The 12,069-nt window shown below is 46.6% G+C and overlaps 4 protein-coding genes across 4 annotated transcripts; 3 read left to right on the forward strand and 1 right to left on the reverse strand.

The window, feature by feature from the left end:
• Positions 1-682: 682 nt before the first annotated feature.
• H257_09852 (hypothetical protein) lies at positions 683-1,242 on the forward strand (the record flags this gene model as incomplete). Its single annotated transcript, XM_009836223.1, has 2 exons — positions 683-1,159; positions 1,222-1,242. The coding sequence occupies 2 exons, from the start codon at positions 683-685 to the stop codon at positions 1,240-1,242; spliced, it is 498 nt and encodes a 165-aa protein (XP_009834525.1).
• A 223-nt stretch (positions 1,243-1,465) lies between these two features.
• On the reverse strand, positions 1,466-2,522 carry H257_09853 (hypothetical protein; the record flags this gene model as incomplete). Its single annotated transcript, XM_009836224.1, has 3 exons — positions 1,466-1,491; positions 1,540-2,022; positions 2,060-2,522. The coding sequence occupies 3 exons, from the start codon at positions 2,520-2,522 to the stop codon at positions 1,466-1,468; spliced, it is 972 nt and encodes a 323-aa protein (XP_009834526.1).
• Positions 2,523-2,845: 323 nt separating this feature from the next.
• H257_09854 (hypothetical protein) lies at positions 2,846-3,669 on the forward strand (the record flags this gene model as incomplete). Its single annotated transcript, XM_009836225.1, has 4 exons — positions 2,846-3,053; positions 3,140-3,243; positions 3,300-3,383; positions 3,490-3,669. The coding sequence occupies 4 exons, from the start codon at positions 2,846-2,848 to the stop codon at positions 3,667-3,669; spliced, it is 576 nt and encodes a 191-aa protein (XP_009834527.1).
• A 4,831-nt stretch (positions 3,670-8,500) lies between these two features.
• Positions 8,501-10,281, forward strand: H257_09855 (hypothetical protein; the record flags this gene model as incomplete). The annotated part of the gene is made up of 2 exons (XM_009836226.1): positions 8,501-9,258; positions 9,308-10,281. Exons 1-2 carry the CDS (start codon positions 8,637-8,639, stop codon positions 10,279-10,281), a joined length of 1,596 nt encoding a protein of 531 aa, XP_009834528.1. The 5' UTR covers positions 8,501-8,636.
• Positions 10,282-12,069: the final 1,788 nt, after the last annotated feature.

A 12,069-nucleotide genomic window follows, 5' to 3' on the forward strand; every position in this document is an offset into this window, starting at 1 on the left:
TGCCTTGGACTTGTAAGGGTTGTACTTATGGACCATTGAGGAGTACAATAGATTTTAGATAATGCAAAATCAATCCATTCAATCAATGATGTACTTTGATGTTGAATTACATGTATTATTGCATATCACAAGCGCCGAAGGCAATGAGGGTCTTGTCTTTGACCCAACGCGACACTTGGCCTGTCTGCACGCCGAAGGCCTTGCCTATTGCATAGAATGTCTTGGCAGGGAATGACTTTGACTTTGAAGCGTAAGGATATGACCTTGCGCTTCCCTGTCTTGGAGCGGCTACGTGGTGGTTCTGCAGTCATTTGGCCTGTGACGTGTATGTCGTGCACTTTGAATAAATGTGAAACCGCGCGAAACATTTTGTCCAATCATAGTTATTCAAATGCGCGGAAACAATAGTGGTATATATTTCAGCTTTACCATTGAGTTATCACTATTTCGGAAACATTTTGGGGGTTACAGATGTACGGTAAATTCGGTAGACTATTCAGACAAAAACTTCGTATCGAATTTCGAAGATTGTGGGCTTGGTACGAAATCTGGTCTGAAAAGTCAGCTAGTTACCTGACTTTCACCCTCGAAGTCTGCTGTACTCTGGAACATTTCCTGAACAACGAGAGCCAATCAAATCGTCGAAATACAGATTGACGAAACCACACATTCATCATTTGACATGGGAAAGGCAATGCACAAGCAGGTTGCATGGAACCCAGAAATGGACACTGCTTTACTGCGTGAGGTCGTTCGCGTCGAACCATACGACGGCGAGTATGGAACTTTGATCCTGCGTTGGAAGGCCATTGCAGGCAGCCTCTCAACGTACTTCGAGGCGGACATTCCGTACCATTCGGCGCGGGAGCGCTACGACGGCATGGTGGACCAGTTCAAGGCTAAGGACAAGGCGCAACGGCTTTGGCGCACTGGAAGCGATGAAGAGGTCACCGAACAAGTGCAGCTGTTGCAAGACCTGATCGACCTACGCGACACAGCCGAAAGCACGAAGAAGGCGAAAAAGGACAAGGACCAAAAGCGTCGGGAGTCCTTGGAGTCGACAGGGTCTCAACTTTGTGTCGAAGCTGAGCAGCGAATGGCCAAACGTCAACGCACAGGTGGGTCTGGCGCAGTACCGACAAAGAAAGAAGAGCAGGAGGTAGTTGTGTCTGACCTACTGGAATTCGAAAGGCAGAAACACCTCGATGATCATGCGTACAGAATGGAACGTTTGTCATTTGAGAAGGAGGAGCAAAAAGTTCGACTAGCCCAACTTGCTGAAAGTACTCAACAAAGCGCGCAATTGGAAAAGATTTTGGCCGACATGGGAGATTTAATTAAAGCTGTTGTTAATAAATCAATGTGAATCCGCATCGAAATTGCAGTGTTAATTACAGTAATAATATACCAATTAATAGGCTAGCAGTCTGCACAAATTGTTAGGTCACTTCGTTCAATTACTGTATTATATGACCGCATGTAGATATGCCTCTAGTGATGGTGGCATCATTCCAAAATACACACTATTAGTGTTCTGACCACGATCGCACGTAATGCAGTTTGTCAAGAGCACGGCGACTTTGTACATCTTGGCAATTGGACTGTTTCCAATCCGCATTTTCTTTTTGTAGTCAACATTGGGCCAATATTGAACAACTTGTCCAAACGACCACTCCACGCTAATACGAACGCGGCTCATACTCTTGTTCACGACGCGCTGGGCATCCGTAAGTCGGGCACCTCCAAACGGCGAGGCCAGATGGTTTGAATAGCCGTAGGCTGGATCACCGTACACAACAAACCCAGCAAAGCGATCGTCGTCAGCCAACACGTTCTCCAAATTCGACTGCCGCAGGATGGTTAGGTGATGCCGTCGACCTTCGATCGGCCCGAAAGCATGGGAGATGATGCCATCGGGGGTGACCAACGATTGGAACTTTGACGACATGGCGTCGTTTATGTCCATTGAAATCGGTTCGCTGACGTTCATCACCACTCGGTCGGCAGCACTCACGAACGGTTCTGACGATGAAGGCCCACACGTTTTGAACTTCACCACCCTTTGCAATGATCGCATTAATGTACTCGACTAGTTGGGCGCTAATCCGGTCTCTATCGAGAAATATGATTTCGTCGAATTCGTTGTGGATATGGTCGAGGACATGCAGGAAAATGTTGCACATCCCACTCTGGGACCGTCCAAACATTGAGATCAAGTCTGACCAACGATCAGGGACCGCAAAACGTCGTAGGAGCACACATAACGCCTCGACGCCACTGCATGAAGTACGTTCGGTCGTCACAACTCGACTGGGGATGCGCAAACACGCGGATAAACGGCGTAAGGACGCTTTGGTGAAGCGAAACTTCTCGATGCAGTCCGCATCGGAATAGTCGTCGAGGGTAAACGTTATTGCGGGTATGGTGAGGCGGGAGCGTCGCTGTTGTTGACTCAACAACGCCAGTCGCACATGGAAGCGAAGCGAAGACCGATGGACGAATTGATGGTGCAGGGGGTGCATTGGGAAAAGTAATCGGATTGGGTGTACATTTTGCCATGTGTTTAGTCTGCAGACTTTTCATGTTTGCTAATTATGAAATTTGAAGAAACCAAGCTGTCGACTACAACCAAATCGAACGAAGTAAATAGTGTGAAATCTATCTACTTTTCGCACTTGCTAAAAGTATCTATCGTATTTTAAAGACCATAAAAAAGTAAAGGAAGAGTTCATTGGCTGATAGGCTCCAAAATTCAAATCTCGCGCTCTAAATCGGCTTCGAATCTCCACCACCCGAATAAAATTACACCACATACCCAAATCAACTCATTTTCGAATTTGCCGCCATGGGCAATCGCCGTCGAGAGCTTACAAGCGACATGAAAGTCGAAGTCATTCAACGCATTCAGGCATTTCTCCATAGAGGAAAACCAGTCCGTGGCGCTTTCACAAAAACAGCTGCGGAGGTTGGCATCACCCGCCAAACAGTTGCGTACGTCTGGCGCAAGTACTGCCTCACTGGAAGTGCAGCGTCCAAGTGGGCCCAAGACCACAGTACACTACTAACGGGGTCCAGGAGCTTGTGTGTGCTGGGCCTCCCGACCAGAGGTCGACTATGCGGGACATATCCGGCGCGACAGGACTAACCATGGGCACCCTCAGCCGTCATCTGAAACGTGGAACGTTCGAACGCCGGTCAACTCGCATCAAGCCGCTACTGACTGACAACAACAAGGCGCAACGTGTAGAATTTTGACCCTCGAATTTGAGCCTCTATTCGACGTGATTCATATTTACGAGAAGTGGTTCAACACAGACAAGGACAGACGCAAGACTTACCTCGTGCCTGGCAATGCTTTGTCCACGCTCTTGGAAGAGCAAGCGGTTCATGCTCAAGGTGATGTTCTTCGCCGTTGTCGCTCGACCCCGCTATGATGTTGGCCGTGGTGAAATGTTCAACGGCAAACTGGGCATGTGGACTTTCGTGTAGCTTGCTCCCGCTGCCCGCAACTCCCACGACCGTCAAGCTGGTACAATGGTCATCACGCCGGTCAACGTGAATGCTGTCGTGTTTCGAGACTTCATCATTCACAAGGTCGTACATGCAATCCAAGTGCACACAAGCGCGTCGTACTTCAACACGACAATACAATGCCGCATGGATCCGTGACTGACCGGGAGCTCGAGGTAGTGTCCACAGATGGCTGGAAGTTTATGGTTCGTTCGCAATCTCAGAACAGCCCAGACTTGAACGTCTTGGATCTGAGGTTCTTTGCATCCTTTCAATCTGTACAGTACAAGACGATGAGCCGCACAGTGGATGATGTCATGCCCTCGACTTTTGCTTCTTTCGAGGCTACGAGAAGCTCGAGTGCGTGTTTCTCATCTTTTAGGCTGTCATGTGTATTGTCATCGAGAATTGAGGGTAGCAACCACTTCGCGTTACCCCACCTGAAGAAGGCATCGACGCGACGCACTACAGTATTCTGCGGGCAAGCTCATTTGGGAGACTTGGGATTAAAGACCAATGAAAGTATTGTATTTCCTTGCCAGCCAAATAATTCTTCTTTGTTCACTGTATTGTGGAAAAAGTGCGAGATTCCTCTGTTAAGAGTAATGTGGGACAGAGGAAGTAACGTGATCGACCAGTGATGGGCCGAAATTTTTCGATTTTCGTTGATGAATTCCTCCGCTGGTATTTGTGTTACAAGTATGACCATGACATATTCTGAACGGCGGCGTCAAGCACTATCAGGTACACCTAAACGCAATCGGTTTAGACAGTTCATGTTCGCAGAAATAAATTTCAAAGTTGCAGAATTTCCATTGAGTCCCAGTGATGGGCCGAATTTTACACTTGATTTAATTATTGAATAGGGTTGTGGCAAACCATGACCAGCAACCTGAAAATTATAAATTGATAAAGGAATATCATATCTCGACAGGAATAAGATTTTGAAGAATTGTGTCAACCAATCTTCGAACGGATGAAACTCACACAAGCTTACGGGATGCTCCAGGCCATCAATTCTCCTCACAGAGTACGGGCGCAGAAAAAAAAACTTGGCTGGTTATGCTGTGCCTGAATGGTTGGTTTTCCTTGTCAACGAGTGATGCCAATAAAAGTTTCTCATTTCTCAATTTTCCTCCCTGGCGCCCATTGCGGGTGCCTGCAGCGTAATGTTCGTCACCATCAAGTGCGCCCGCGTCCGCCTAGTACCCCATGCTGTAATACTTCTCTACAACGGAAGATGGTAAGGGGGCAGGACAACGGTTAGCCAGTGAAGGTCATCCTTCGAGGTGGGCACGATGCTTTGGAAAACTGTGAAATCCCAATAAACGTCACTATTATATCAATGTATGATTTCCTGTCTTGTGTTCACATAATAAAGCTCCACAAAGTAAAATAATCACTTCACATATACATGTACTGACCAAAAAATTAATTCACTGTACTTCTACTCAAACCATATCCAATCGAATCAAATCCAAGTAGTGTAGTGGCTTCATACGTGATAAACCTCACCCAATAGAATTTAATATTTCAAATGCAAAAAATAGATTGATTTACATCCTACACAACACATTCAACAACTACGTTGCCGTCGCTGGGTGCAACCGGCAACGCCACTTCCCCTTGCCCAGTTTTCTTCTTCTTGCGCTTTGGCTTGGTTGCAGCTTGAGCTTGAAGCAAGTCGTTGTACGCCGACGTAATAAACATGCCTCCAACTTTCAAAGTCTTTTTCGAGGACTTCTTCGACGTCTTCACTTGAGGTTTCCGAAGATCCTTGTCGCGTACCTCGCCACGCACCATGTCGATTTCTTGCACCCAGTAATCATCCAATTCATTGCTTGGTAGCGCAGATGGCTTGAAAAGCGACAGCCGGTACATCATCTTGTCCAGAGACAACGGACACAATCCAGTGCACACAAAGCCATTTTGGATGGCAGCCGTGCTCGTCGAATTCGCCCAAACATCACATGCAATCGCAACGGCTCGCTGCTTGTTGATGTTTGTTGGCACATCATTCCAAATGGAGTCGGCCACCGCATGTCGAATCGCCTGTTTGAACGGGCGAAACACGGTCACGTCCAGGGGTTGCAAAAGATGGGTCACATTCGCCGGCAGAAACTGCAACAAAATGTTGAGTGCCTTGGCTTCAGCGTAAATGAACTCCGAAAAATGCGATGAGCAGCCGTCCATGATGAGCAGAATCGGTCGCTGTGTTCTCGACGGAATGTTCGCGTCAAGCATGGACAGCCACTTGCGGCATATGAAAGAGTTGGTCCAACCCTTCTCTGACGTCGTCACAGCAGCGTCAGGAATTGTGAGACTGTCACAGGTTCCAGTTGATACACTTTGGCCAGGCAGGACAAACAGCGGTGGTAGCTTCCTTCCATCTGCTCCAACACACGCCACAATGGTAACATGTGTCGAAGCAGTGGACTCCTCGGCATGGACAGATGTTGTTGATTTATGGACGACCACCTTCTTGGATTTCTTCGAAAGAGAGAAGCTGGTTTCATCCATGTTGAAAATACGTGTTGGGTCCATGTTGACCAATGACGCCGAATGTGCGAGTTGGTGGACAAACTCAACAATGATAGTGGAGTCGACAGAATTGCGAGACTTGGTGAGCACTTGTGCTTTCAAGATCTTGAGGTTAGGGTGACGGCCCAAGAACCGACTGTACCAGCCGGTTGACAGACTCGGGAGATGTTGGATGCCGTGTACGCGCTGCAGCATATGGGTTGCCTTCTGTTTGATTTCGCGGCAACCGACAGGATGACCGTCTCGTGCCATTACGAGCACCCATGTGGCCAAGTCGTCCTCAAACATACGCGGCAGCAGAGGAGATGGCCCCATGGTTACGTCATTGGTGTTGACGCCGGACTTGGCTTTGGACACATGTTTGCGAAGTGTACGTTGCGGAATGTCATATGCGCTTGCAGCAGAGGGAACAGTATGTTCTTCGCTTAAAACTGCTTGGACGGCCAGGCTCAGCGTGTCATGTGCGTACGGCGTTCACGAAATTCAAATGAGTAAACCTTTGAAATATAATTCTTTTCCCACCATTATGTTTTACAAGGTAATTTGCATTAAGAGTTTATATTTCATCCAATCAGAATTTATTTGTAAGAAGATTGGACAAAAGAAATCGGCCCATCACTGATCGATCACGTTATAACGTTATCCCCAAAATCTTCAGTTATTCATTACTAGTACTCGTACTTCGAAGTATATTACCTATAAGTATTAGAGAGTTTTCGGAAGCACTTTTAGATAAGATTCAGGTTGTGGAACTAATCGCAAAAGTGGAAAAAGTAAATTTTCGATGAAGAATTCAAGATGCGGAAATGAAATACTCATAACTTTCGGAAGTACTTCGAAGTACTTTTCAGAGATTCAGATGCAGATATATAACCAGATATTAACCGAACGAGAGTGTTTTTACTGCTCCACAAGGTTTGACGGACGAGGCGTGAAAGTAGTTGAGCACCGTTGATAGGCGTCCCCTGGGAGCCGATATAACCATGAATACATTATAGAACCTCGCGGGCATGTAAGCTAGCTTCTGATTATCCCGAGGGGTTCGGCGTATTGCCGGGGTTTAGCGTTAGCGAACTACTGGCGATGCGCCAAACCCCGGAAAATGAAGACTACACTTGAACCTAACTAATGTAGGTTCCAGGGCTATGTGGTTCCGATGTTTCAATGCTCTACGTGGGGCACGTTCTTGCGCCATTCTGCTACTTGTATCCGAGTCGGTGTCTTATTAGTGGCCATTCAACATGCTCACCCCAGTTCCTTGGTTCCTTTGCTCTGAAGTATGACAACCAGTCGCTCGGTTAGACCCCGCTCGTCCATCCATTCTAGGCGTCTAACTATCGCTCTGTCCAAGATATGACTTGTATGGATAGATTAGGCGACTCGGGGAACCTTTTTTTTACATAAAAAAATAAATACTATCAATTTTAGATTTTGAATCGACATATTTATTATACAAAAAACTATTTCAGTTGATAAGTTTGTTAAAAAATAAAATAGAATAAAAAATATAAAAAATAGTATAAACAAGCTTAGTATTTTACAATACTACTATGTAGTATTTCTTTTTTAAAGAAAAAAGAAATTAGTAAAGAATTAGAAAATCAATTAAAAGAATTAAAAATGACAAAAAAGAAAAAAATAGAAGAGTTCTATTTTTCATTATTCTTTATTAGTGTATTTCACTACTATGAATGTCGATTGCGTAAAGGGTGTACCGGCCCGCCGATGCGAGACTGGCAGTCACCATTTTCGGAACGTATTATCCGTACCTTTATTCTCCTATCTTAAAACTTGAGACACTTTTGAGATCCCCTTCAAAGTTACGGATAATTAGGGATGTATCCGGGTGTTTTTGTCCGATTTCGTCGGGCGCCAATACAGTCGGAACACCGCTTTTGAAATAAGATAGCCCAATTTCCTGTAATAAATTATAAACCTCTATAAATTGGAAATCAAATCTTTCCGAATCTCAGGAGCTGTTGAGATAGGAGGCTTGTGATAGGGATATCGATATCAACGAATCGTCGAAAGAGCTCTAATATTTGGGGATGCGTTGAAAATGCTCTAAGAACAACTATCCATTCTGCCATATACTAGTAAGTACTTATGGCTGTTGGTGACTTTATACAAGAAGGCCATGTGTTCGTGTGAGCTTCTGACCTTTTCATTATTGTCTTGCCCTTGGTGGCTTGCCCAGTCAATATAGCAAGGTTCTCTCGTAACGTTACATGTTCTCTCTGCGGAGAAATGCAAGCATCGCCAAACGCTCAGACTTTGTCGTTCTCCATTCTCGCTTCTGAAAACTGGCTTGCTCCAGCAATTACCACTCTCGCTGATTGGTTGTTTCTATTAATGATCTGATTGGTTGTTCACAGGTTCAAGTTGGTTTTGCTTTTCGTGATGACAAGCAAAATTTGAAAGGCAGATTTTTTTTTGAAAAGCAAGATGATTTCTATGTTGACTCTCCCTAAGACTACAGTGTCGTGGTGCAATTACCACTACTAATCAGTCCCATCTAGCAACCCAATCAAATCATCTTGAGCCTCCCTTTCTATCGCAGTTGTCAACTTCCCCCACAAGCCAACATGCTCACTGCTGCCATGTGGAGCGCTGCCATTGGCCTAGCTTCCGTGCTTGCCACTGCCTCCCACAAAGTCAAGTCGCTGCCTCATTACAACGACACCAAGCCCATCAACTTTGATCAGTATGCCGGCCACATTCCGCTGCCCAGCAACGGCCAAAACATGTTTTACTGGCTCGTGGAGTCCGAGTCCAATCCATCCATGGACCCGCTGGTGCTGTGGCTCAATGGTGGCCCTGGCTGCTCGTCTCTCAATGGCTTCTTTGTCGAGTTGGGTCCATTTGTCGTCCAGAGTGACTTGAGCGTCAAACGCAATCCGTACGCGTGGAACCGCAAGGCCAACATGGTGTTCTTGGACTCCCCGGCGGGCGTCGGCTTTAGCCAGCCGCTTCTCAACGCGTCCGAGTACACCGACGACGTGACTACCGCTCGATCGTACGAATTTCTTGAGCAATTTCTCGAGCTGTACCCTCAATACAAGAACCGCGACTTTTACATTACGGGCGAGAGCTACGCCGGTATGTACATTCCGTTCCTTGTGCACAAACTCGTCACAGACCCCGTGGAGAACCTCCACTTGACAGGGTTTGCCATTGGCAACCCGTCCACGGACCAAAAACTTGACGGTACACTGACACGTCCTGTACTGTACGAGTGTGACCGTGTGTATTGTAGACGGGTCGTACATGGATTACTACTACAGCCATGGGCTCGTGTCTATTGAAACATACCGAGCGATTCAAAACAACTGCCAACCGTCCGAGTTATGGCTATGCCAAGACGGACACCCTGGCTGCTCGGCTTTGTGTGCTACCACCTATGCAGCCGCGGAACTAAGCATCGACTTTGACGAGATGACTCCGTACTACATTTACGGCGACATTTGCCTCCTTCAAGCCAACCAGACAAAAGCGCTCCAGCACCAGAAGAACCACATGATACGGCCGCTCACTCATCGCGGCACCATTGGGCCTTGTACCGATACCTTCACGACCTTGTACTTGAACCAGCCCCAAGTATTGGATGCGATTCACGCCAGCGGTGGCAACTCATGGTCTGTCTGCAATCGTAACGTGAGTCGGCGCTATACGTTGAGCTTATCCTCTCTGGACAAGTACCCCACGATCCTTCAAGCTGGCTTGAAAGGTCTCATCTACAGCGGCGATGCCGACGCCATTGTCAACTTTATCGGCACCCAGCGCTGGCTAACGGACGATGGGCTTAACCTGACCGTGGTGGAGAAGTGGCAGGCTTGGTTTGACCCAGATAATCAACTGGCGGGGTACACTGAACGGTACACCAACTTGACGTTTACGACGGTCAAGGGCGCGGGCCACATGGTGCCTGCCACGAGACCGCTGCATGCATTGTACTTGTTCGAGTGTTTTGTGCACGGTCAAGTGGCGTGCGACTCGTTTGAGTACCCGAAAGACCCCACCGAGTACTTGAGTGGCGCCGACTTGACGGCCCCTACAACCAGCGGACAAGAGGATGCCGCGGGAGTGGTGGTGTGGTGGTGGCTCGGGATTGCGGCGGCTGTGGCGGTCGGTATGGCTGTAGTCGTGGTGGTGCTCAAGAAGACTCAAAAAGACAAGAAGTTGCAGTACGTTCAACTCAACTCAGGGACGGCCAAACCAGTTTACTCGTAAGCGAGAGGAGATGGCCATCCCTGTGACCAAAGTCAATTCGCCCATGCAAAATACAGTCTCCGCTTGGTTAAAAGCGTTTACAGTATTCAAATCACATATTATGTAGTATACCGGTAAAACACCATCTCGTGATTCGAACCCAGTTCTCCTGCAAGCAGGCGCATTTCCATTGCGCCACAATGTCGTGTTCTTGAACATCTTTCTTTCGTAAGCTTCTTTGAGCAACACGACACTGCAGACTTACCACATTGGTGGATGCACAGGATTCGTGGCGGGTCTGCGGAAGGTCGACGGTTGGTAGATAGCTGTGCTATCGACCATCGCTAGTCTCATCAAACTATTATGATCAAAAACATCGCTGCGCCCATCTGTCTTATGCAGCATGCCAACCCCTCTTAGCTCCACCATCAGTAGTGGACTTGCTAAAATGTGCAAGGAATATTGTCGATTTGATACAAATTTGGGGAGGGGGTGCAATCGAATCGCGCCGACGAAACCGATCCACAATCGATCTGATTGGTTGAATTTCATTGAGAAGGTTTTGATTGGCTAATAATTTTGAGCTCATCTGAAGTCGCCAATCAAATCGATTTAAATTCCAAAGGGAAACCTCAACACGAAATTTCACTCGAAAGCACAATAAGACGCCATGCGTTTTCCAGTTAACAGTAAGAGGAAGTTGCAAGTAGTTTTCAGAAATAGCACGAGCCAATCAAAATTAATTTACCTCTTTTTTCACGATTGAGAAAATGAAATCGAGGGCCTCTTTTTCCAATTTTGGTTAGTGAGTTGCGTAAAAAATCGCACAAACAGAGGTAAAAAAGTACTACGGTAAGCTTAGTAGGAAACTGTATTGTGGTATATTCGATACGAATTTCCAGACCCCGCGACTCGAATTTCGCCGCCGAATCGAATCACGAATCGGTGCTATTGGCTAATCCATTTTTGAGTGGATTTAATTGGCTATTGCAGAAAGGACAAGTATATTCAACCAATCAGAACTCCTAAGATACCAAGTTCGTTTTACTCCAGTGCTTTTAGCCAATGAAAATAAGTTGGACCATTTGGAATAAAAATATTTTCCAAATACCCCAGGTGGACGATAGAAAGCAATAGTCAGGTGCCCGACGAGCGCAATGGAGACACGCGATTCAACCTTGAAAGAGGAATGAAGTTTCACTTGGGAAGCGCCTTCGTTGTGTCTCCATTGCGCTAGTCGGGCACCTGACTATTGCTTTCCATCCGCCGTGGGTTTGTGCTTACTAACAAGCCCGACAGCATCGAATAGAGTTGTGTCCTGTACTTTTCCTAATGAAATCACATTTATATGGGGTTTTGTATGGTATACATGTAAGCTTACAGGGGGCGACAACATCAAAATCACTCGATGCTGTCGCCCACTGCGTGTAAGCTTACATAATATTGTGCTTTTCACATATTTTGCCCATTGTTTTAGCTCCTAAAACCATCCAAAGTTTAACCTAAACTGAAGTTGCACTCGACGTAAAAGTAAGCTTCCCTACCGTTCTGTCATTGGCTGATCTAAAACTTGCGTTGTTTTACTAAAACTACTTCGTTTTATTAACTCCCGTGGCCAAGCAGTCATGCAGAGTAATGACCTACTGGGGTAAGCTCGCAGTGCACCAGCTCACACGAGCTTTGCAGCCAGCGTGTTAGCAACTCGTTGGCACGAAAAGTCGAGCAAGAAGCACTCAACATCAACCTTTATCGAGCATAGTCAAGAATCACACTCGAGTGTATTAGGTAATCCACTCTGTAAACCCCCGC

The sequence above is a fragment of the Aphanomyces astaci genome (assembly GCF_000520075.1).
Source record: "Aphanomyces astaci strain APO3 unplaced genomic scaffold supercont1.25, whole genome shotgun sequence".
NCBI classification, from domain to species: Eukaryota; Oomycota; class Saprolegniomycetes; order Saprolegniales; family Verrucalvaceae; genus Aphanomyces; species Aphanomyces astaci.